Here is a 26,779-nt window from a genome sequence, read left to right on the forward strand (position 1 = left end):
GTTCCATACTATTTAGAACTATCTCCATCCACTCACACAGCTGCTACCCTGGTTAATGTCCTTACTAGTGTTCCTTTACTAGTGCAGTAGATTCCTCTTTGATTTTATCGCCTCATATCTTTCCCCATTACAGTCTGTACTCCACAGACTTTTCAACATGACTTCTCAATAGCACAGATCTGACTATGTTATTTACCCTTGACACCATTTCCTTCCCTTGATCAAATATACATTCTGACATTTAAAACCTTTTATAACCTAAACTCAATTACCTTTCCTTACTATTCATCATACTTATACAGAAACACAATTAAAATACCTAAGCAAAAATAGGAAATTAAGGTAAAGAAAAAAGAATAGATTTATAATTAAAACCTTTTGTAGATATCAGACACAATTCATTTTTTCATTATGTAAATAAATATTATGTTCAGTGACTTATAACCTATTGTGATACTGTTATAGCCCTTTCAATCAAAAAGTAAAAATAAAGGAATTTTTTTAAAGGTTACCTAACTGATTAAATTATCCTGACAGTTAATAACTAACAATTACTAATTCTGAGACTGCTCTCTCTCCTAGCATATTTGTGGAGATTTTTTCAAAAGTAATGAAGCATATTCAATTGCTTTTCTCTCAAGCAGAAAAAAAAAATACTTTGTTCTATTAATAAATAAAATACTGTTTATTTCATCTTTATCTCTACCCTCTAAAATTTCTACTTTTGTATATGTTTATGTTATATTTGTATGCTAGTACAGGTATATAATTTACATAAAAATATTCTCATATTGGGAAAGTGAAATAAAAAAATTTGAATACCATTGATGTTAGTGAAAAGACAGAAATACCCAACCCTTATTTTTTTCTATTTTATCTACAAAAGAAAATTATCTCTATGTGGGAAAGAAGAGAAAAAAATAGCTACTTTGATATCTTCAGGTCATCAGACCTTAATGGACTATATACCAGGATATTGAAAGAATCGGCAAATGTGATTGTTGAACTGTTATCAGTAATCTTTGAAAGTTTATAGAAATTAGGGAAAATGAAGAGCCAAAGAAAGGTAACTGTTCCAATTTTCCCCAAAAAGTAGAGTGGGTAAATTGCACTAAGATTTCCAAGTCACCCTACGTAGTTGCATTTTCCAATAACAACAGTGCTTCTTTAAAATTGCTTGTATGTGTATCTATATAATGTATCTTTGTAATCAACATATTCACTTAAAAGAAGCAAGATAGAGAGCAGGAGATATATATATGTGCCACCTTTCAGTTTTAGTTGAAAGTGCACCAATTTAGGGATCAGGAATCCTTGGTTTGGATTTTATAACCAATCCTTTGACAATGGAAAAGTAATTTTCATTTTGTAACTATTTCTTCATATGTAACATGGGAATAATTATAAACTGTACATTCGACAAAGAGTTATTTTGAAGATGAAATGAAAAAGTGGAAACATTTTGTAAAATATAAAGCATCATTTTTGTTTTCCTTCTCAGGTTTTTTTTACTTTCTTTCTAGATCCAATCTTTCTTGAGCAGCAAGATAATTGTATAAATATGTATACACATATGTATTTAAGATATACTTTAACATATTTAACATGTATTAGACTACCTGCCATCTGGAGGAGGGGGTGGAGGAAAGGAGGGGAAAAGTTAGAACAGAAGGTTTTGCAATAGTGAATGTTGAAAAACTACCCATTAATATGTTTTGTAAATAAAAAGCTATAATAAAAATATATATAAAGGATCATATAAATATGAGATATGAATAAATTTACAACTTTGAGATATTTATTGTCAAGGAATAAAAGGTTGATTGAGACAGAGACAATATGAACTGAAACAAAGCTGGCCTTAGAGCAGGCTGATTTCAAGAAAGGGGGAAAAAAAGAGTAACAGCATACTATACTGTAATCAGTTGTCAGTGACAGCTATTCACAGCAATACAATAATCTAAAACAGTCCCTAAAGACTCATGATAAAAAATGCTATCCTCTTCCAGATAAAAAATTGATGGCGTCTGAATGCAGATTAAAGTATCCTGTTTGGAACTCAAAACTAGAAAGAAAGAAAGAAAGAAAGAAAGAAAGAAAGAAAGAAAATTGTCTTTACATGGAATGGGGGAAATATTATTTAAAAATAAAAATGTAGCAAGAAAGGGAGCATGCAAACTGCCTTAAAGCCCCCAAAATCAGGGACTCCAGGCAATTCTTAAAGATTGTGGTTGCATGATAGCCCATCAAAAACATCTATTTGGTGCTTACCATTTGCCAGGCAGTGCTGATCACTGAATTTACAAAAATGTGAAAATGTTAGGTAAGATTTGAAGGAAGCCAGGAGGCAGAAATTAGGTGGGACAGAGTCCCAGAGCTGCAGGAGAGAGAACATAATGCCCAAACAACAGCAAGAAGAATACACTAGGGAATATAAAGGTGTCAGAGACTAGGCAGGAAAAGGCTAGATTATAAAAGGACTTTTAAAAATCAGTCTGCATTGGTAGAGTAATTTGCTCTCCAGGGAGCTTTGGTTCAGGCCAAAATAAAAGTGACTAAAGGGGTCTGTACTAAGTCTTTTTAAACACTTTTAAAGTACAGAGCAGGATCCCACATTTTGACTGAGATGAACCTTTCTGACCTAAGCTTGCTTCCTCAGGAATGTACAGGACCCCAGCTGGTGACCATGAGACAACTAACAGATGCAGATAAACTACGCAAAGTTATTTGTGAACTCCTTGAAACTGAACGAACCTATGTGAAAGTAAGAGTTTATCTTCATTTTTCTTCTCCACTTCCATTCCTACTCTGGGCCTATTTGTGCCCATTCCTTGGTCTCTACTCCCCAGCTTGTACATAACTTTAAGTTGTATAAAGGCAAGAACTCTCTTTCCTGTGTCTGTAGCCTTTTATCTGGAATAGAATTATCCTTAAAAAATACTTATTGATTGATTTTAAACTCATGATTAAACTTGTGTTTCAAAGGAACAATCAGAAAACATATAAAATTTAATATAGTGACTAGAGAAGAAACAATTTTACATTTATATCTTTAAAAGATTTAAATCTTCTTACCTTCTGAATATTTAAAGTTGTGATAAATTCCAGATTACCCCAAAGTACAAATTATTAATTACGATTTTTCTCTGTCATGACTTTTTGCTGTGAACAGCTTTGTAATTATATTTTCTGTTCTGCAAATAGGATTTTATTTCTTAAAGGATAAAGAAATAAAATTTAAGATATTTTATGTATTTGTTCTTTTTATGCTTTTATAGGCTTTTGCCTTTATTAAAAAGTACATATTTAAACCCTTAGGATTTAAACTGTCTCATGGAGAGCTACCTGAAACCTCTTCAAAAAGAAACTTTCCTTACCCAAGATGAGGTATGGTGCTAATTGTATTAATTTTAGATGTATATGGTTGAATTTATAGTTATTTTGGCTTTTGAAATGGACAACAGGGGTGATTGAAAGAATGTTTTAATGCATTTTGAGTAGGTAAAATACTGCCTTTTATTTTTTTCCTTGTGCAGATATGAACTTTAACTTGACTACAGGATCATTATTTAAACTTGGGAAAGTTAAAAATAATCCAGAACCTTTTTTTTTTTTTCTTTGAAAACTCTCTTTGAAAGGATAAGAATGAAAATTTAAAATGCTTGTGAGAACTTTGGTAGATTAAGGTCTTTCTTTTTTATTAGCTTGATGTTCTCTTTGGGAATTTAATGGAAATGGTGGCATTTCAAGTAGAATTTCTCAAAACTTTGGAAGATGGAGTGAGATTGGTGCCTGATCTTGATAAACTTGAGAGAGTTGACCAGTTTAAGGTAAGTAGCATTACTAAATAGTATGAAATTCCATTAAAAAGTACTTCATAGGGGCAGCTAGGTAACATATTGAATTGAGCACCAGTCCTGGAGTCAGAAGGATCTGAGGTCAAATCAGGCCTCAGATACTGGACATTAGCTATGTGACCTTAGGCAAGTCACTTACCCCCAAATACTTTTCATTTAAAAAAAAAAAGAAAGAAAGAAAGAAAGAAATACTGCTTCATGTACTTAATCCAGGATGACTGCCCTTCCCATCACTTTCTTTATACCCATTTTTACTTCTTATGTAGCATATCTAGGAGTCCATAACTACTCTCTCTTGCAAAGTTAGAGTCTAAATTTAGTGGCTCCATAGTCATTAATGGAGAAAAGTGTTTGTAATATGGGAATCTTTTCAAGTCTTTTGGCTTTTGTTTGTTTGTTATTCCCCTTCTTCTAGTCTGATTCTTTAATGTCCTCTGAATAATTGAATTAGTTCAGACCCTTGCCATGTTTTCAGTAAACATTGTTTTTTTCTATTTCCTATTTTTCACTGTCCTTTTAATTCTTCCTCTTCTGTAGGCTTGCAAACAAGTGTACTATGCTTAAATAAATTTTCATTGGCTTTCATGTTACTCCTTTTGGAAAAGAGATCAAGGATTTGATGATTTCTAAGTTTTTTTTGGCCTCTTTCTTATGGCAATTGTTTTTTATGTTGCTTAAACATCTGGGCATCATTGACAAAAAATTTATAGTATTCTGAGCAATATTCAGTATAGCAGAATTGTTCATAATATTGTCAATTTTTTTTTGGCCTTTTTTATTGTTTAAACTTTTGCCACCTTCCTGCTCCCAGATATTTCTTTATCAGTTTCAAGACTTTCAGTATTCTTCCACAACTCTCCTCCCTCAAATTACATAATTACATGTGCACCAGTTACAGGCTAACTTTGACCTCTTAAAGGACAGAAGAGAAAAGAGAGGATGATTAAAGAGCTCTTCTCTGAGGTTGTGGAAAATCTTTTATTGAGTAATATTATTTTGTTTTATTGCCTAATTACTGATGTGATAAGGAAAAAAATACATTTCACATTTCTTAATTCTCTCTGAGCAGTTCCTGATCTCATATAGCTACTAATTTTCTCTCCATTGATTTTCCCTACTTGTATCTCATATTAGCAATTTCTAGCATTAAAGAATTCCTTATCATTTGATAAAATTCCCCATCACCATCTCATTTGGATTGGTCCATGAAAAGGCTAAGTATAATGAAAAAAATGATTATAACAACTGATACTTAGAGCAAACAATGGAATTTTTACAATTGAATTTTTACCATATAAATTCATATTTGGCATTCTTTACTCATCAATTCAAGGCAAATCATTGAATAAAACATAACAACTAAGATCAGAAATTATGATTTACCTGTGACAATTATCCAGAGATAAGTGGGCAAAATTAACTCTTTTTTTCCTCTCCAATCTAGAAAGTGCTCTTCTCTCTGGGAGGATCCTTTCTGTATTATGCTGACCGTTTTAAGCTATACAGTGCCTTCTGTGCCAGCCACACAAAAGTTCCTAAAGTTTTGGTAAAAGGTAAGATCTGCAGGGATTTCAATAATATTTCATTTTGCTACATAGTAATAATAACTTATACTAAGAAGACATAGTTTATTGTAGTTGGTGAACTGTTGATAGTGGTGATAGGAAATCCTACTGGTTGTTACAGTAAAGAGTAAAGCCTTCAATATCTATAATCCTGCTTAATGAGGAACAAAATAGTTGAATATCTTGACATACTCATTAATATTGGATTGCTTATGATCTTCTTTGGAGTATTGAAATGCTTTTGTGTTTGGATTGATAGGTGAAGGATTCAGAAGCTTTGTTCTTATTTCTCTTACTGATTTGCTGTATGATTTTCATCAAGTTCATAATCACTCTGAGAATCAGATATGTCTTCGGTATTGTTTTTATCAATGTATTTGCTGCCACTACTAGTCCTACAAAATTTATTACAATTATTTATGTGAATTTCTTGAATTATATCTATATGCTGTTCAGAACAAAAGTGGTAGTTATGTATTTGCATCTCATCTATCTTGAAGAATCCTAAGAATCTGAAGAATTTTAATACATACAGAAATAAATTTCAGTATATAAATTATAACATCAATATGATTATTTTTGCTACTTGAATAAGAATTAGAGGAAAATTTCCTAGATAAGCAATACACTTCTAGGAATCTTTGGGAAAAGACCAAATTACTAAATTGTATTTTCTTTTTTCTTAACTGATTGAATAAAGAAATGCTAAACAAATCCTTGTGTAGACAAATAGGTGATTGCTAGTGTTTGGTAATGTTTAAGCTTCTGCTAATGGTTTACTTATAAAAAGCAATATCTGAAAATTTTAACATTCTACTGAAGTAGAATTTGGACAGAATTTCGACATTTTCTTTACTTTTTTTGGTAATAAGATTTGACTTATGGCCAGAATGTTCTTCTGTTATATTATTTATGTTATATTGTATTATGTTATATGTGTTATACTCTTTATATGTTTCTATCTTTATTATTTATTAAATACTCATTGTTCCTCCCTAGGTTGATTCATAGAAACTCTCCAAATCTTCCACTAAGTTGTTAACAGGCTCTAAGTTTTATCAATACAAAGAGTACCTCCACCAATGAAATTACACATCCTTTAAAGGGTCAAGAGATGTTAAAGCAGCCTTTTAGCTTCTCTATCCACAGTAGTTCTAGACCTTTGAAACCTATGATGGTATTTTTAAAGACAATTATATTATTTCTGTTTTAATAGTTTAAAATTTCAATATTTTTATTTTAATGATAATAGTATTTATGAGTTGCTTACTATGTGTCAGGCATAGTGCTAAGTCCTCAACAATTTCCTCTTTCATTTCATTTCACAATGACACTGGTAGTTAGATGCTATTATCCCTATTTTATGAAAGGTAAATTGAGGTAAAGTGAGGCTAAATGATTTGTCCAGAATTGCATAGCTAGTAACTCTCCAAGATCAGGAAAACCTGAGTTCAAATCTGATTTCATGCTTGGCTTTCTGTTCACTGTAGCACCTGTCCCTTGCTAGGTACTATTAATAATAGCTAATACTTGGCATTATGAGTATTGGAAATGGAGTTACTTCAGCTTTTCCTTAGGAGCTAGTCCCATGAAAGATCATCTTTTATTTATAGATAAAAGATTAAAAGATATACAAACATATTTGGAGATGTTTTTATATTAATAAAAGCCCATATTTGAGATGAAGACAGTGAAGCACATGGCTCTGATGGAGCACCCTCAGGAGATGCTTTAAATGGCATGTCATTTTTTGTGATCCTATAAATAATGATTGATTTGACACCCATGACCCCATGGATACAGATGTCAGGAACATTCTAGGAGCTTTCTGGAGACATTTACCAGAAGAGCAAATCTATACTTTTCACAAAGCTCTCTCATAGTCTGGTTTAAGTTGTTTATTCTGGAGTTGCATTCCAAGACAGTCTTTTCTATCCCATTATCAAAGACTAATCTTTTTGGACCATGGTTTTTGTAATCCTAAATTACTTAATTGTAAAGTACTAAAGCTATTCTAAAGTTATTCCATCTCACTCTATTTGAGGCATGCTACTAGAACACTGACCCCCCCCCCCAAAATAAGAGCTAAAGCTTAATCCCCAAGGGGTGTGTGTGTGTATGTAATCAGTCACTAAGAGGTTGCATCCTTTCCTCCTCATAATAATCAGGTATGGAGCTTGTCTTAAACATAACCATGCTTACATTGATCCTCTAAAAATCCTTCTTACTCAGTATGATAAATTCTACCACCTCTCTCTTTCTACACTAAGCTTTATTTAGCCCTTTGGGACGATTATAACCTGAGCATTACCCAGGTACCCACAGCCAATAGTTGCATAGGGACCACTGGGAAAACTCTCACATCTCCAATATACATACATTTCTCAAGAGGAGGTTCTGTGCTTCAGCGCAGTGACCAGTGAAGTGAATAGGTCATTAGTGATACTTATCTCATTTGATTGTCACAATAGTCTAGTTAAGATATATTAAATAATGTCATCTTTATATCATTGAAAAGGAAGCTGAGGCTCCATGAAGATGCTCAAAGTTACCTGCCAGGTAGCACGGGATTCAACTATAAATCCAATATTATTTCTGTTGTAACATATTGCTTCTTTGGTGAAAATACTTTACCAGTCACATTAGATAAGATTTAGGTTCTGTGAAAGATTTCCTTCTTCCCTAAATATTTTATTATCAATTGCAACTTTTTATGATATGAGTCAAGAGGACAATAGGAAACAAAGGCAATGATGTTTATAGATAACATACAAGCTCTAAGTTTCACCTTGTCATGAACAGCTAAGAAACAGAAAAAGATGGATTTGTAAGTTTTTTTCTCTTCATCTTTCAGTGGAGGGTGCTGCTAAACAAGAAAGGGGAAAGAAGAAAAACCATCAGTCCCTCAGTAACTAATGCTTTTATCTGGTTACTTATATGCAACTAGTCAAACATAAAATATTTGTTTGATCCATAGGGAAATCTATTTTAGAGATTTTTTTTCTCCTCCAGCTAGTTGAACATAAAACATTTATTTGATCCATAGAAAAATCTGTTTGGGAGATTTTTTTCTATATATATACATTCTGTTCCTTTAATTCTTAAAAAAGAAATCTTGGGCTAAATGAGTACAATTGTGAAAAAAGAATAATTTGAGCTTTTTGCTGATGTTTTATATTTAAATTTTTCTAGCCAGGACAGACACAGCTTTCAAAGCATTTTTAGATGCCCAGAATCCTGAGCAGCAACATTCATCTACTCTGGAGTCTTACCTCATCAAGCCTATCCAAAGGATCCTCAAGTACCCTCTTCTCTTGAAGGAGCTCTTTGCCCTTACAGATGAAGCAAGTGAGGAGCACTCCTACCTGGATGGTGAGCCAGTTCTTGCCACAACTTCCCCACTTTCCTTATTGTTTCTTCACAAAGTCTCATATTCTATATGTAAAAAATTCTTTTTACAAATAGAAAATTTCCCTCCTCCTTTTATCCATTCTATAATTCTTTCCCCCCTCAGTGGCCATCAAAACAATGAATAAGGTTGCAAGCCATATAAATGAAATGCAGAAAATCCATGAGGAGTTTGGTGCTGTGTTTGACCAGCTAATTGCAGAACAGATGGGAGAGAAAAAAGAGGTAAGAATGTCATGTCTGTGTGTCTGTGTGGGGAGGGTGTTGGACTTTTGTAATAGACAAAATTCAACATTTCCAATATCTTGCCTTTTTATATTTTATCCTTCAGGATACAAGATTTTAAATCTTTTTGATTTTACTCTGTTACTGCTTCTAATGTAAATAAGCATGAGTATGATTTCTCTTTCAACCTCTGGTTCAATTAGCCAGTCAACAAGTATTTATTAAGGACCCATTGTGTGCTAAACACTTGTGGAACATTCTGGTGATACAAATAGAATTAATGAAACAATTTTTACTCAAAAGTAGTTTACATTCTCAGGAGAGGAAAATAAATAGAAATATCAAGTAGCTAAATACAAGGTAGTTTGAAAGGTAGAGTACTAGTTATTGAGATGTTTTTATATATTATTAATTTTATATATAGTTTTATATTATTAGTAGTTGAGAGTATTCAATTACTAGAGAGCAATTGAGATCAATAAGGTTTCGTGCAGAAGGTAGTGTTTGAGTTGTGATTTGAAGGAAGAGGAGGATTTTGAGGCAGATTTGAAGAGGGAGTGCATTCTAGGTCTGGGTTGCTATCAGTGAAAAAGCTAGAATATGGAAGTGTCCTCTGAGAAACAAAGAAAGTTAACTGTGAATTCAGAGAAGTCAAGAAATAAGTTGGAAAATAACAACAAAATTCCATACAACAGGATTTGGTAACTAAGGTGGGGTAAGAGAAAATGAAGAGGTATGGTTATGCACATGGGATCCTGGAAGATCTTCTCATGAATGCCATGGTTATAAATATGAGATTCTGGAAAAATAGTGATACTTTCGGCAGAAATAGGAATGTTTGGAAGAAGTTTTTTTTGGGTGGAATGGAGGGGGGAGGAAGGCAGAAAGATACTGAGTTCTGTTTTGGACATGTTGGATTTGAGGTTTTTCCTGGACATCCAGTTTAAAATGTACAATAGACAATTGATGATGTGGAATTAAGGTTTAGAGAGAGATTGGGGCTAAACCTGTAGATATTGAAGTAGTCAACATAGAAATGATAATTATAAACATGAGAGCTGATGTGTTCATTTAAAAAAAAGCATAGGTAGAGAAAAATAGAGGGCCTGAGACAGAACTTTGGGCAACAATCGTAGGGACTGTGATATGTTTGATGAGCTAACAAAAGAAACTGAGGAGCATTTAAATCAGTAGAAAAACCAGAACAGAACAATGTAAGAAACAGAAGATCAGTTTTGAAGGAAAAATATTTTTTTAAAAGTTTTTTTAAGACTATCAGATTTGTCAGGAACTTTGAAGGAAACAATTTTATTTTAGGAGTTTGGGTCCTGATTGACTTAGAATGAATGCAAATAGCAGTCATTTCTATTTTGGCCTGAAACTCTGTGAGTCTTCCTCTCCCGGATTTACTTATTTAGATTTTTCAAAAATTAAGTAAAAGAGGACATTCTTTGTCTCAGCTGCTATCTAGACTTAATCACTGTGTGGATGTGGCCTCAGTTCAAACTAAGACCTGATGAAGACCTTAGCTTAAAAAGGCCTTTCATCCAGGGCTATCTTCAGTCATGTTGATCTATATCTTCCCATTGGACCCGGGTAGTTCTGGAAGGGAAAGTGGGGCAGGTGACCTTGCCCAGCCTCCCTCATTTAAATGTTTCACTTGCATGTCATGTCATCCCCTCTCTGAGGTCTTGATCTTCTTCAAGAATGAGGAATAATCAATAATAACAACGAAATTTGGCTGATATAGGGAGATATTTGGAGGATAATTTGAGAACTTGGTAGGATTTATTGATTATTCTTTTAAAGATGGAGGAGAATTAAGTAAGTTGAAAGCCCCAGGTTTGGGTTTTTTTATTCTGTTGAAATCAAATACAATTCAACATAAATTTATTCAGCACCTAAAGAATACAGGTCCTCATAATATTAAGATGCCTAAAATAGATCCTGTCCTTAAAGTGCTTATAATTCTGGGTATTTTCAGCAGTATTAGGGGAAGGAGAAAAGGAAAAGGATCAAATAAGATTTGATTTGGGGATAAAATTAAGGAAAGGAGATTCACTTAGCTCTAACATAATAAGGAAATACAAGAAGAATATAATGACTTTTATCTCAATACGAAAAAGAACAAGTTCAGCAGTGGAGGGTATGGTCATCAGATATCCAATTTGGAGTACTTTTTATGCCCTTAAGTGACCAAGGAGATTGGAAAGTAGGGGTAAGTCACATCCTAGGATAATTTATTATCTTTTAGGGAAAACTAATCTCCTTGAAGGGAAAAGGGAAAAGAAAACTGATGCTAGCACAAACATAGGGTAAAGCATCATTCCAAGTATTACTGTGTGCTAACTCCATATGAAGTTTTTGGTGAGACGACAAGGTTTCTATCCTTATCTAAATGTCCTTGTCCATATCTAAAATATTCAAGCTGTTGTTCTTGGAGGATGATATGATGTGGTTCTAGACTTTGAAATTCTTGACAAAGCCAACTTCTTCTAAAGAAGTTTACTTTGAAAGTCTGTTTCTACTTTGGTCAAAGTGAATTCTGGCTAGGAAGCCATATATAGGGAAGTATTTTTCTCATAACACATGAGCAACTAGAATAGCTTTCTGTGGATATCAAGCAAAATGATCATTCAACATTGGGATTTGTCATATTTTTACTGCTTCATTCTAGGGATAATATTGGCTTTAAAGTATCAATGGGACAGGGAAGAAAATTGATTCCCACCCTTTCCAAAGATGCTGGTTCATATATGAACAGAAATATTTGCCAATGACATAGGAATAGATTCATTGTGATATATTGTAAGTGCTTGCCTGTACTGAGGAAATAAATAAGTACTCCAATGGACTAGTACTCTTTGCATGTGTGTGTGTGTGTGTGTGTGTGTGTGTGTGTGTGTAGAATCCAGAATCACACCCTTTGGAGTTTTCAGTTTTTACCTTTTATAGAAGAGAAAAAAGTCAAGATGGTACATTCTTATAAAGTAAAACCCAGAATTGCTCCCTAAATTTCAAAATTCAATATTACAAAGATGATTAATTAAAGCCATTCATGTAAAATTGGATCTTCAGGTTGCTGATCTGTCCATGGGAGATTTACTCTTGCATACTACGGTAATCTGGTTGAACCCTCCAGCCTCACTTGGAAAGTGGAAAAAAGAGCCAGAATTGGCAGCATTTGGTAAGTAAATAAATAGCAATATTGATATAAGAGAAACATCCACACATTTTTCTTGACAAGAAAACTTGATTCGTAAGTTAATATTTATTATAACAAAATTAATTATCTGAGTTAGTCTTTCTACTATTTCAATGAAACGCTCCTAAATATCAAATTAAATTTCCCAGTTAATTATATAGCAAGGTCAACTAGTTAAAAATGTATTTTACTTAGACCTGGAAATGTCTTAGAATTTTCTCCTGTGGGGCTTAGTGGCCTGGACTGCTTGGGATAATTAATGAGTCCCTTTTACTGAAACAGAATGTACTCAAAATCAAGTTGGATAAGAAGGCAGTCACAATGTGTCAAGACGTGTTCCCTGCCCTTGAGATTTTATAATCTGCCTTTTAAAAAGTTATATTTTGGGGGCAGCTAGGTGGTGCAGTGGAGCTCTGAAGTCAGGAGGATCAAATCTGGCCTCAGACACTTAACTCTTCCTAGCTGTGTGACCCTGGGCAAAGTCACTTAACTCCCAAGTGCCTCAGCCAAAAAAAAAAAAAAAAAAAAAGATATATTTTTATGAATTTAAAAAGTCTTTTTTTTTATAAGGGCTGTCTTAGATATGTGGGGAGGGGGAGTGAGGGTGGAATATTTTGGAAAATGAAGGTCATATAAAAATTGTTTAAGATTAAATTTTATTTTAAAAAATAGAAATTGATATTTAAATTTCATTGAATGAACCAATGACCTACCTATATGCCATTTATTTACTTACTGTGGAGTAAGTTGAAAAACAACAAGAACTACATGATTCATTAGCACTGGACTTAGTATTAAGACATCTGGTTTCATATCTTGTTTCATTCCATTTCTTTTGACTTTAGGCAAGTTATTTCACCATTCTTTTGGGCTTCTGTTTCCTTATCTCTAAAAATGAGAAGGATGAACATAAATAAAGCAGATCCAAAAGAAGTATAAACACAGAAATTATCATTCTATTAGTAGGTAACTTTAAGTAGGTAACTTTATGTATGTGTCATGAAAACTTTGATCAAAACCACTCATTCTAAGCATCTTTACTGGATAGATTAAATATTGAAGAATTTAATTTTTAACTTTAAAAAGTGTGTTAAAAGGCAATTTACCAGTTTGAAAAATGTTTTTAAATAAAGTTGAGAAGGTTGTGCTTACTGGTTTCTAGTCAAACTCTAATATTCAGTTATTCTAGGTACACCTGCTTCATTCATACTTCTTAAATTATATATGTGACGATTGAAGTTGTAAACATGAACTGAGAGTGAAGGGAAGGAGAGAATTTGGAACTCAAATTTTTTAAAAGTGACACAATTTAGATATATATTTCTAGAGAAAGTTGTTTTCCACCTAAGTCAACCATGGCTTTCTATACTTAAATTGATCCTGGAAACGTTTTATCTCAGAAAGATGCTTTTTCTTGGACATACTAGATGAATAGAAGGTTAAAAGGAAAAGATGCTAAAAAACAAAAACAAAAACCTGACTTTTTTTTTTTTTTTTTAGTGTTCAAAATGGCCGTGGTCCTTGTATATAAAGATGGTTCCAAACAAAAGAAGAAACTTGTAAGATTTGTTTTTGTGATTTCTTTCTACATGTTCTATAGGCATGCTTGTTTTAGAGTTTTATGATTTTCTTTCAGAGAATAGATCCCAGGTATTTGTGGGCATTGGCTTTTTTTTTTTGAGGTTTATTATTTTAAAATAGACTTCCACTTAAGATATAATAAATAGTTACTGTGAGCCAACAACCTGAAAGCAATTAATAGTATCTCTTTAACTCCTTTTCTCTTTTCCCCCTACCTCCTATTTTTCTCTTCCTTTAAAAAACTATTTATCATTTCCTCTGTTTTCCTGTTAGCAGCATTTTTTGCATATTCCATATTGCTCATCAACCAGCTCCTGCTTCCATATCTAGGATATTATTCTTAGTTCTCATTGTCACATTTTAGGAAGGAGGGAACACTGATCAACAGAAGAGGGTTATCAAGATGGTTAGAGAAATAGAGTTATTTTGTCAAGAAAGAATTAGGAAGTAACACTAGCAGAATGCAAGTATTTCAAATGCATTTACAGGAGAGAAATTAGGTGTTTTGTTTGATCATAAAAGGCAAAGCTTAAACTTTCAAAGAAGCAAATTTAAGCTTGATTTTAAAAAAACTTGCTAATGAGCAGAGTTGTTTAAAGAAAGAGTGGATTGCTTGGCTTTCCCTTCACTAGAGTTCTTCAAGAAAAGGTTGAGTGTTAAGTATTAAGTTAAGGTTTTAAGTAAAATAGAGAAGGCTCTTATTTCCTAATGACCTTCCTGTGACATTCTGTCACTCTCTGTGAAACCCTGCATATACTACTTTTTTTCCCCATTAATATTAGGTTTGAGGTTTTATAATGTGGAGTACGGAGTCATATGAAGTTAAAAGTAACATTCCTTTGTCTTGCAGCTCCATCTCTTACTAGTTTACTAGATGAAAGTCAGCTTCTCTAAGATTCAGTTACCTCAGGGGTAAACTAGGGTTTTTGTCTTAGAGCTTGTTGTGGCAAAAGTGCTTTGTAAACTTTAATGCACCATAGCTTTGTTAATTTTTATAATAATTGGTCTATTAGTAATAATTTTAGCTCCTATTTGTATAAAACTTTTAAGATTTACAAAGCACTTTGCTCATATTATCTCATTTGATACTCATATATACTACAAAATACAATACTCACTTACCATGTAGAATATGTTATTCTTGACTAAAGTATTTTCCATTATTCATACAGGTAGGATCTCACAGGCTTTCAATTTATGAGGAATGGGACCCATTCCGGTTTCGTCACATGATTCCTACTGAAGCTCTTCAGATTCGAGCTTTGACAAGTGCAGGTAAAGTCATTATATTATATTATGTACATTTAGTACTCTTGGTGGGCAGCTAGGTGGTACAGTGGATAAAGTTGGGTCTGAAGTCAGGAAAATCAGTCTTTCTGAGTTCAAATCAAGCCTTCAGAGATAAGAGCTATTCACCATGGAGGAGTTAATAATTAGTAATTATAATTAATAAGTAATATTGATAAATCAGTTTGAGGCAGCCTAGTATATGGCATAGTCATATAGTGTAGAGTCCAGAGACACATGAAATTTCATATATATATAACAATTAATAATAAAAAAATAAAAATAATAAGAGAGTAAAAATTTATCTGAATTAATTAATCCCACTGATCAGAAACCATACTTCACACCCCATCTAACCACTCACCAGAAAACCAGGGCCTACTTGAGCATCTTGTAATTTTTCCTCTTCGTACCTACCTCACCCATGTTTCTGTACATCTACCCCTTCATACAGATCTTTTTTTATCTCTGATTCTTGCTTTGAAAATAATAACCAAATCAGTTTTACCATTACTACTGGAAAGAACATAAAAGTACCTACTGTAGTGCTCTATTCCCAAAACTTCATTCTTTGGCCACCAAATCCCTAATGTGCCGCAATCCACATTAAGATCTAAATTCCTGGGGCACTTAGATGGTTCAGTAGATAAAGCACCAGTCCTGGAGTCAAGAAGATCTGAATTCAAATTCAGCCTCAGACATTTAACACTTCCTAGCTATGTGACTCTGGGTAAGTCACTTAACCCCATTTGCCTTGCCAAAAAAAAAAAAAAATTAAAAAAAAAAAGAATGAATAGGATAACTGAATCATTAAATAAATAAAATAGATTACATTAAAAAAAAAAAAAAAGATGACAAGATCCCAGCTTTGCATACTTTTTAAAACTTTATCATTTGGGGGGTGGGGGGTTGGTTTGTTTTCTTTTGTAACGTGGCTATTGTGGAAATGTTTTGCATGACTGTAATATATAAGCTTTATTGAATTGCATCTGTAGGAGGGAAGGAAAGAATTTGGAACTCAAATTAAAAAAAAAAAGTTAAAAAGTTTTGTTTACTTGTAACTAAGGGGGAAAATATTGTATAAGATTCTATAACAAAACCAGAAAAGAACAGCCACAACTGAGAGAAAAACCAAAAAAGCATATGAGATTCTAAAACAAAACAAAAAAGAACAACAAAGAAAAAAAAGAAAAATAGTATATATGAGATTCTTCATCCAAAATGAAGAAGAAATATCAGCTCACTGCTTGCTCTTCACTACTAGATCATCTAATGGCCTGCCTGGCTTCCAGGGGACAATGATAACCCTCAGTAATGTCCAGTATGTCCAGCTCAGCTTAACTTCCCCATTCTAAAGATTCTGCACTCCCCTCCCCACCTACTGCCTACACCCTTATTACCATTCTCTCATCCTGACAATTCCCCTTAATAGTTCATTCAAGATTTAACCTTCCACTCTGGTCTCTGGCATGTCTGCTTTATATGTGATAAACATGCTTTCATCTTAAACATTTTCCTTTCTCACCATTTCTTTCTTCTTTCATTCATTGAGATCTGGCTTCCTCCTCATGAACACAGCTTCCTTGGCTACCCTTTTTTGCATTTTTTACTTATACACCCAACTCACTGGTCATGATGGAAGAGTTGGAATACTCCTTGCACTCCATTACCACTTCCATGCTTTTCTTCTATTACTCCTTTGGGGTTCATTCGATCCATAATTATCACCCAATTAATTTAGACACCCTTTGTGTCCAGACTTTTGGAAAAGGCCACCCCTAATGGGTGCTTCCATTTTCTTTCCTTTCACTCTTTCTTAATTCTTTATTGTCTGGTTTCTGACATTACAATTCCACTGAAACTGCTCTCTTCAAAATTAACAAGTTGATCTCTTAATTCCCAGATCTAGATATTTTGTCCAGTGATCTCATGAATCCCAGGATTCAATTATCTCTATGCTGATTATTCTTAAATATATTTTATCAGGCTCTAATCTTTTTCCATTGGGATCACAAAGAATCAGACATGACCAAAAGAATTAAATCTTTCTTCTAGCTTACAGTCTGACATCTCCAACTGCCTGTTAGACATCTTGAATGGGATATTTCATAAAGATCTTAAATTCAAGGTGTCCAAAACTAAACTCATTTTTTCTTCTAAACCTTCTTCCTAATTTTTCTTTTTACTGTACCACCATCCTCCCAGTCACCCAGGCTCAATATTTAGTTTATATTCTCAACTCATAACAGTTTGTCATCCCCCACATCCAAACTTTTCCCGAGGCCATTGATTCTATTTTTGCAACATCTCTCATATCTCCTTCTCTCTTTTGACATTGCTAGTACCTTAGTTCAGGCTCTCATCATCTCCCACCTAAACTTTTGCAATAACCTAATGATTGATCTACAAAGTCTCTCTTCCTCTTCCTCTCTCCAACAGCTTTTTACAAGCTTCCAAGAAGAAACATTTGTCTCTCAGGATTGGGGGATTCAATTGAATTTAAGGAGTTTTACATACTAAAGTATAAAAAACATTTTTGTAAAAAAAAAAAATCAATGTTTTTCCATTAGTTTTGAAATGTTTGTGTCTAATGATAAACCAACTAGGAGGGAGGGGGAGAAAAAATAAATTCATATGATAATTTTATTATGTATTTAAAAGGAATAGCAAAAAATAAAAGAAATGTAAATTAACTCATTCTTGCTCTGTATTGTTCCCAATTTACCTAGATGCAGAAGCTAATTCAGTTTGTGAGATTGTCCATGTTAAATCAGAATCTGAAGGGAGACCAGAGAGGTCATTCCACCTCTGTTGCAGGTAAATGTTCATACATGAACTGTATATACAGAAGGAAGAGCTCCTATATGGCTTGCTCCTATAAAGGAGTTTTTGGGTCATTGATGCCCCTTATGTATTCATTAATAAAAGCTATTACTTATGGGACAGTTAGATGGCACATTGGATAGAGCACCAGCTCTGAAGTCAGGAGCACCTGAATTCAAATCTGGCCTCTGACACTTAACACTTCCTGGCTGTGAGCTTGGGCAAGTCACTTAACCCCAATTGCCTCAGCAAAACAAACAAACAAACAAAAAACTATTTCTTATATCTACAAAATGTACAATTTAAACTCCTGCAGTGTTTAGATTAGATTTTTAAAAAATCAACACAGCAGATGTGATTAATATTCAACAGACTCTCACTATAAAAATGGTTACTGCTTTAGCTTTCAATGTAAATTTTTATGTATATGTAATATTCAATATAAAAACTGTTACTTTATTTATATCTATAATGTGTCATAATATTATGGCAATAAGAAATCCTGTACTTCTCTTGTTAGAAAAATCAGTTTATTCATATTTGTCATTTATAGCATCCTTGAGAGTTGGAGAGTTGGAACAAGGGGGAGAAAGGGAACAAAGGAGAGTGTTGAATATAGATAACAGTGATCCAAGGTGACATTATGAATCTGTGCTGAAGTCATAGTCTGGACTTGTGAATCACCCGTGTGTCCCAAATTTGACTATACCCATTCTGTGTGTACTAAGAAAGAATTTAAATTATTCAATAAATATAATGTCCATTTAAAGGGTCAGGGGCTTTAATGTTAAATAAAAACTTGCAAATTAAGTCATTTTTAGAATAGAAAAAAAATTGCAAGTTGCAAAGAACAATTCATGTGTTAGCTTTTAATGTGAAACATTTTATTTAAATTTAAAAAAAAAGGTTTATTGTGAAGCTGGTCAAGGATCTCCATTGGGAAAAATTCATTTGTCAAAAACGAATTTTGGAGTTGTTCTTCAGACCTGCTAAGATGATATAGTTTAAATTTGAGAAAGGGTTTGAAGATGATGAATTCTAAAGAATTTATAATGAGCAGAGGTTGATTATTTTTTGCTGTACAAAATCAATCTGCTTTTAAGCCACTAGGCATGAATTAATATGCCCTGGAAGTCAAAATAGATGGATTTCAAGTAGTGTGGGAAAAGGGATATATATTTACAAATGTGTTAGTGCAGCATAAAAATTGTAGTTTTTAGGAGCAACTAGGAGGTACAGTGGTTAGAGCACTAGCCCTAAAGTCAGGAGGACCTGAGTTCAAATCAAAGTACACTTAATACTTCCTGGGCAAGTCACGATTTAAAAACTATAGTTTTTTTTTTGGGGGGGGGAGGGCTGAGGCGATTAAAGTGACTTGCCCAGGGTCACACAGCTAGGAAGTGTTAAGTGTCTGAGGCCAGATTTGAATTTGGGTCCACCTGACTTCAGGGCTGGTGCTCTATCCTGCTGCCCCTGGATACATTTTAAGTAGCTCTGCCTTTTATCTTATTTGAATCTTCTTTTTTTTCTTTTGTTTTCTTTTTTTTTTTTTTTTTTTTTTTTTTTAGCTCCCCAGAAAGTGGAAAAGATTTTCTGAAGGCTGTGCAATCAATCTTACGTGATAAACACAGACGACAACTCCTCAAAACAGAAAGTCTGCCCTCATCCCAGCAATATGTCCCTTTTGGAGGAAAAAGACTATACACCCTTAAAGGTGCAAGGCCAGCTATGAGCAGGGCAGGTACTGTAGGGATACAGATTTTAAAGATTCCTGTCATCCCAAATCTGTTGTAGGACCCAGCTTGCTGAGCAAGATGGAGGTGTTGCCTTGTATGGGGCGAAGGCTGGCGCTTTGACTTTCCTTGGCGGCGATTTCCCCTCTGTCTCTTTCATTTCTACTGTCATCAATTTGTTCCTTTTTTCTTCTGCTTCTTTTGCTGCTCTCCTCCTTTTGACTTGAGAGCTCTCTCATGTCCCTCCTGAGCTGATGACAATCACATCCTCTCAGCGGAATAGGCTTAATCACTCCATCCGAATGAAGGTGGCTGCTTTGCATGCTGGTTGGCATTGGTTATAGAGCATAACGGCTGTGCTTTTCTCTGGACACGTGGTAGTTCAGTGACTTAACAATTCACTTATTCATGTTATCATTTCTGATCTTGTGGCCAGTTAAAATATCAGGAGAGTTTGCTTCCTTCTTTTCTCATCCTTCTGCCTGAGATGACTTCTTTCTATTCAATGCTTTGATGGAGGTGGGATCTCACTGCAGTGGAGGCTCCTTTTGGTGTGAAAAATTATCAACTTTTCCAAAATGGTCATTCTTGTGCACATCCTCATGGATGTCCTACCTGGAAAGTCCTATCAGTGCTTGGGATCTTTCTTGGCAGCTCCTGAGATTATGGAGAACACAGACCCTCCTTCAGGCATCCCTGGATCCAGCTCCATGCTTGGCTCATCTCCATATGGAATCCCCTGTCCCTTTGAGAACGTCCTTTACACTAGCTTCTCCTCGGCCATTTTCCATTGCTAGTATATTGTAGCTTTGCACACCATTGCCTCTACATTTATGTTGTTGTTCGTGACTCAAAGCCATAGAGCATCTTGAGAGATTTTTATTTATTTTTTTGCTCCTGGGCTGTATGGGGGAATCCCTATTTGGAAATTTTCTCTACTGATGCAGATTGACAACTCTTTTCTAAGTTATAGTCTCCTAGAATTGCTTAGACACTGAGAAATTAAGTGACTTCCAAATGGTCACACAGTGTATGTTAAAGGTAGGACTCAAATACAGTTCTTCCTGATTTCTCAGCCTTTCACTATATTTTGCTGCCTCTCTGGAAGAATATTGCTGTTAAAAAAAAATGAACCTGAAGGATTAATTTCAGGAAGTGGCTTGGAGTCATTAAAAGCACTGCACAGTTTCTATACTTTTCCTATTAAATTGTTAAAGCAGATTCCCTGGGCAGCTCAATATATCGTAGATGAGCTCCAGCCCTGGAGTCAAGAGGACTTGACTTAAAATCCGGCCTCAGACACTTAATATATCCTAGCTATGTGACCCTGTGCAAGTCACTTAACTCCAATTGCCTCAGCAAAAAGAAAAATAAATAAATAAATAAATGAGAAAGATTCCCTTTCTTTCTCCAGAGGCAGCAAGGTGGTACAGTGGATGGAGTGCTAGACCTGGAGTCAGGAAGAGCCAAGTTCAAATTGGTTTCAGATACTTACTAGCTGTGAGACTCTGGATAAGTCACTTTATCCGTTTTGCCTCAATTTCTTCATCTGTAAAATGAGTTGGAGAAGGAAATGGCAAATCACTCCAGTATCTTTACCAAAAAACAAACCCTAAATGTGGGGTCAGGAAGAGTCAGACAAAACTGGACAATGACAACAACTACAAACCATTATTTATTTTCAGTATGTGTCCAAGATATCTGTACAGATAGATTTGGTTTTGGGGCTCTCTGATATAATCTGGACAACAGGTATTCTTTTTCCCCTTGATTTTTCCCATTCAATGGTTAGACCAAACTGTTTTTGTCATTATGGTAGTTAGACCAAATTGTTTTTGGATCCTTAAGGATTTTGCTCAGGAGGCTCTGTAATATTCCAAGACTTGATATAATCAAAGCGATTTTGCAAACAGGAGCGTCTGGGGATCTCTCTTTAAAAAAAACCCTCTTCTATTTGATCTATTCTGTGCTGACCACCACCATCTCCATTGCAGTAGCAAACGCAAATTTACCTCTCCCTTAAGCTTCATTTGATTTTTACTAATCAGAGGGTCATTGAAGAAGTCATCTCTGTTCTGTCTTTCGGTGAATCTTGTATTATTTTAATATTTCCATGGGAGAGACTTTCTGGAGGAGAGTCTTTTAATTTGAGAAAGATTTGTCCTGATATAGAAAAGGGGAAAAGTGGATTTGTTCCCATGGTATAAACTTAATATTCATTCACCAAGAGTTTGAGAAAGTAGTAGTACTAAAGCAGTTACTCCTTTTTGGGAGCACTGCTGTGATATATTTCCAGAAAAGGCAGAATTTTTCATTAAACATATCCAGATAGTTTCATTTCCTCCTCCTTTGGAGGCAATCTGAGATTGTCTTACACTATGTGACCTTTCCTCCATCATCTTCCTCCTTTCCTTCAGCTATGTCTAAGAGGCACAGTGTCCTGTGACTGGGTGAAGACCCTGAAAGAGAAAGCTTAGGTAATGCTTAGAAATAATTCTCTGTTTTTTAAGTTATAAAAATAATTTTTCCATTAGATAGATTTCAGTGAATGAATAAGTATTTATAAAATGCCTACTTCTGTATATGCCCTGCTATGATGTCTATAAGGAATCTTGTGAGTCCTAATATACTGTCCATTATGTTGTTGTTCCCTGGGGCCCTTATGTTAGCAGGGTTCACTTCTTCTTTTCTTTGTCTTCTTGTAACAAGATAGTAACTTGAAAATTTCCCAGCTGTACCTTCTCTGTTCAGGAATATTTGATAAATATGAATTCAGCCATTTATATTCATTTGTATTCAGCCCTTTTTTGTATTTTACATATTTGTATTTCATTGAACTCAAGCTCATTGAAAGTAAGCATTTTTGGTCTTTAGGGAACTCATTAGGGGGTTCCTTGTAAGATTTCTTCAGCCAGTTTTAAAGAACTCAAATTTTGTATCATTGTGAACATCCAGAGGATTCTCACCTTCTGTTGGATTAGGGCAAATACATAATTCACTGACTCATTGTTAAAAGCATATTTATCTTTCTCCTTTTGGGAACATTTATCTGTAATCAGACATATGCTATTTAGCTAAGTCAGTACAATATTAAACATTCTTTCCTAATATTAGAAAAAGAGAATTTTAAATCAAAAAATATTTTTCTGAAAAAGTGGGAGACACTCACCCAAAATGGCTTTAAGTTCTTCAATGGAATTATTAGCAGGTAAAAGTTCATGCTTCAATTTGTGCTGTCATTAAATGAAAGTAATTTCTCTCTTTGATTCTACTTTGTCTAAAGATGAAAACAAAATACTTTGACTCATCATCAAGAAAGTCTAATAATAATCTACTTTATTTAATTGACTTCAGTCAGAATAATAACTAAGATAAGGCAGCTAGAGTATTGTTCCAGAGTGCTGAAATATCTAAGGTCATTAGCAGCATTTTCAATCCTTCAAGAACATGGTAACAGACTGAGTTTAGTACCTTGTTTGGAAGAGTAAAGTAGGAGCCGACTTCCTCTCTACCCTCACTTCCCCCCAAGGTGTCTACCCTTAATGAGTGAGCTTCTTTGTACCTCACCCCGTCCTTTTTATACCCCTCTCCTACCAGACCTTCCTTAGCACTGTACTGACACAGCAGGTACAGAAATTCCTAATTACAGCTCTGTCTACAGGATGATCCATTATTGAGTTAAAACTGACTCAGAACCTGCTTCAACTATGGTACTTTATGTGTCAGTCAAGGAAGTTCCCTGTATTAGAACTATTAGATTCTATTAGAACTCCTGTATCGTAACATTTCATTGTCTTGTCTTTAATGTGGCAATTTTATTACTAGAGGAAAAGGAAAAACAATAATATTGCTGTGTGAATAGCACTTTGTATGTTTGTAAGTCAGTAATTCCTAGAATTTCCCTTTTTCTTATTTAGTACTTTGTTTACAAAAGTGCTTTGCAATAATTTATGATTTATTTCTTACAATGACTCAGTCTTTGTTAACTTGTCCACATTATAGAAGAAAGTAAAAAGGTGCAAGGCCAGATATGATACCTGTAAGAGCTGTTTTATGTTGTAGTCAGTGTTCAGGTTTCCTGAGCTCCAAAGCTAAGTTTAATCCAATTCTTTCAAAAAGAAGATATTGTGGTGATTGGGAAGATTAATTTCTTTGATCAGTCTTAGTTTTGTTTCTCCTTCCCCCCCAAAAAATATAAAAATTAAAAACAATTCTTTAATGAACTTCAAAAGACATTTTAGGCAAGGTATAAAGACCGTGCCTATGATCCCTGTTGCCAGGGAAGTTGAAGTTGTCCTTGAATTTAAAATTCAGAGTTAAAGGAAATTAAGCCATTTGGGTATCAGCACCAAATCTGGTACCAATATGACTCCCCTCTAGGAGCAGGAGGCTACCTGGCTGCCTAAGGAGGGGTGAACTAGGCCAGGTTGAAAACAGCAGACTGGAGTTCCTGCACTGATCAGTAGTAGGATCAGGCCCATGAGAAGCCTTTGTATTGGGCAGATTGGAAAAACCGGTCTGGATGGATGAATTGATGGATAGAGAAATTTTTTTTAAAAATTCTGAATTCTTGGCTCAGGATTTCTGAGAATCTTAAAGAGGTAAATTGATGCTTTTGTCTATTTGGTACAGAAAATTTTCTAGGTCCCTTTAAAGAGTTTCTGCAACTCATGGCCACTGTCTTAAGGTCTTGATTCATGAAGAAAATATTAAGATTTTACCTATTTTGGGCAGCTGGGTGGCAAAGTGGATAGAGCACCAGCCCTGAAGTCAAGAGGACCTGAGTTCAAATGTGATCTCAGGCATTTAATTCTTCCTAGCTGTGTGACCCTGAGCAAGTCACTTAACCCCAATTGCCTCAGGGGGAAAAAAAAAAACTATTTTACTGTTAATGGGGGGATAGAGGAGCGAGAGGGAGGCTCCGACTTTCTACTTAGGCATAAGGGCATGATCAATCAGAAGCATACTCAGCCTAAGAGAAATGGCAGCAAGCATCACTTGCTTACAACTCACATTTAAGTGGACAGATACAAGTAAAAGAAAATTCTCTTTAAGGGAATTTAAGTCTCTTTCTCCTCACCCTTCTACCCATTGCCATTATCTCCCCTTAAACATTTTAAATACTCCCTTTAAACGCTTTAAATTCTCCTCCTGAGACCAAGATAAATGTGAATTCACTGCACATAATGATTAAGTTGTTAGGGGAATGTCGTCTGTATGGACATATTTTCTGGAATTTCATTTCATGTAAAACATATGGGAGTTTTATTTTTATATCTGTTTTGTGTGTGTACAGTGTCAGCCCCAAGTAAATCTCTTGGGAGAAGGAGGAGGCGTCTGGCCCGAAACAGGTTTACCATTGATTCCGATGCCGTCTCCACAAGCAGCCCTAAGGCAGAGTCCCAGCACCCGTCCAGCGGCAGGGACACTGACCGCTGGGTAGAGGAACAGTTTGATCTTGCTCAGTATGAGGAGCAAGATGACATCAAGGAGACGGACATCCTTAGTGATGATGATGAATACTGCAAATCCATGAAGGGGTCCCCAGTGGAGAGAGACCTTCAGGAGCAGCTCCAGGCTGCCTCTCTCAGCCAGCAGGGAAGAAGCCCACAAGCCATGGATAGTCACGCCTCCAGGATGACCCAGCTCAAGAAGCAAGCGGCTTTGTCTGGCATCAATGGCGGTCTGGAGAACGCCGGTGAGGAAGTCATCTGGGTTAGGCGGGAAGACTTCGTCCCCACCAGGAAACTGAACACGGAAATCTAAATGTCATTCCCCCTTTAGATAGTATTCATAAGTTTCTCTCCCCCTTCTCCCCCACCTTCCTACTTATTGAGAAGACTTATCCTTTAGATTGCGCACTTGCACACAGGGTTTTGGGGGGCTGACTTGTTCCAAAACCATGTAGCCACATCACTTCGTAAGTTTTAACAGAAACAGAATAGTTTAGAATTTGAAAAAAAAAAAAAAAAAGAATAAGCTGGAGTCTTGTATTGTGTACATTACCAAGGGCTTTTATTTATTCTCAAATAATCAGGGGCTGAGAAATGAAAATATATATATGTATATATTTTTTAAAAGCGCATTATATAGCACTGGAAAATGGGTTACTGAAGGCATTTAAGTATGTGCAGCAGATGAGCTTCAGTGGTAGCAGAGAGAGCAAAGGATTTCAGTTTGGTTTTGTTTTTTGGTTTTGTTTTTTTAATCTGTGAGATTCATCTCCTTGATAGGAAACTTGCCTTGAAAAATATCTCTGTACAATTTGCAGTGTTCTTACTTCTTTCTTTCTTAGATGTCAGAGAATATTTGTATTTTAGAAATGTGTGAGGAAGGCTTGAGAATCTATGTTTTGATAAGCCTTTGTTCTCCTTCCCCCCTCCCCTTTTTTTGTTTTTGTTTTTGTTTTTAGTCTGTAGCTGGTCTTTTTTAATGTCAGTGCTGGAAGCTCTAGTTTTGCATAGAATCATAAAGATGCCAAACTCTTTAAAAAAGAGATCCAAATTTATCACTTGAAAACAAAACACTATTTTTTTTAAAATGTTACCTGATGTGCAAGGCACAAATAGTTGAGATTTTTACAGTGTTAATGTAACTCCAGGTCTATTAAATGAAGAGTTAGGCATAGTGACTTTATATTTATACATGAAAGATCAACTGGAACTCTTTCTTGGAAATAATTGTTTTTCCAAGAAGCAGATTTTATGTTTGAATATATATATATATATTTGAGATGGAAATTTATTTGAATTAGTAATTAGCAATGAGTCTAAACGTGTCTGGTGAGTATAGCCAAGATGGGGGTGGGGTGGAGAACTTGACCAATAAATCGATCATTTCCATAAAAAGTCTATATGGCTTACATTGATTTCCCCATTACTTTATCCATAGATGTTCTCTTTCATGATAGACTATAAATAAACCTCTAGAAACCAAAAACCTCTTCACAAGTCTCTAGTGTTTAACAATTTCTTCATGCCAACAAAGCAGGGTAGCTATATCAAAATCTAATGTTTTAAGTAGATCCAAATAAGAAGAAGCTATGGCACTTTTCATTCAAAAGAAAGCAAAAAAAAAAAAAAAAAAAAAAAAAAA

The 26,779-nt window shown here is 34.7% G+C and overlaps 1 protein-coding gene across 7 annotated transcripts in view; it reads left to right on the forward strand.

Moving 5' to 3' along the window:
- TIAM1 (TIAM Rac1 associated GEF 1) overlaps window positions 1–26,779 on the forward strand; it is a 271,388-nt gene extending 244,609 nt beyond the window's left edge. For 5 of the 7 annotated variants that reach the window (XM_031959296.1, XM_031959299.1, XM_031959297.1 and 2 more), the window contains 12 exons: window positions 2,660–2,764; window positions 3,319–3,387; window positions 3,705–3,830; window positions 5,302–5,410; window positions 8,615–8,794; window positions 8,937–9,055; window positions 12,134–12,242; window positions 13,761–13,819; window positions 15,014–15,116; window positions 17,858–17,945; window positions 19,520–19,692; window positions 24,981–26,779. In XM_031959296.1, coding sequence (XP_031815156.1) covers window positions 2,660–2,764; window positions 3,319–3,387; window positions 3,705–3,830; window positions 5,302–5,410; window positions 8,615–8,794; window positions 8,937–9,055; window positions 12,134–12,242; window positions 13,761–13,819; window positions 15,014–15,116; window positions 17,858–17,945; window positions 19,520–19,692; window positions 24,981–25,450 — 1,710 coding nt within the window. In that variant the 3' untranslated portion in view covers window positions 25,451–26,779. Of the gene's footprint in view, window positions 1–2,659; window positions 2,765–3,318; window positions 3,388–3,704; window positions 3,831–5,301; window positions 5,411–8,614; window positions 8,795–8,936; window positions 9,056–12,133; window positions 12,243–13,760; window positions 13,820–15,013; window positions 15,117–17,857; window positions 17,946–19,519; window positions 19,693–22,101; window positions 22,162–24,980 lie in introns of all 7 variants that reach the window. The other 2 variants (XM_031959303.1, XM_031959302.1) reach the window with 2 other exon arrangements.

The sequence above is a fragment of the Sarcophilus harrisii genome, chromosome 3 (genome assembly GCF_902635505.1).
Source record: "Sarcophilus harrisii chromosome 3, mSarHar1.11, whole genome shotgun sequence".
Taxonomy (NCBI): Eukaryota; Metazoa; Chordata; class Mammalia; order Dasyuromorphia; family Dasyuridae; genus Sarcophilus; species Sarcophilus harrisii.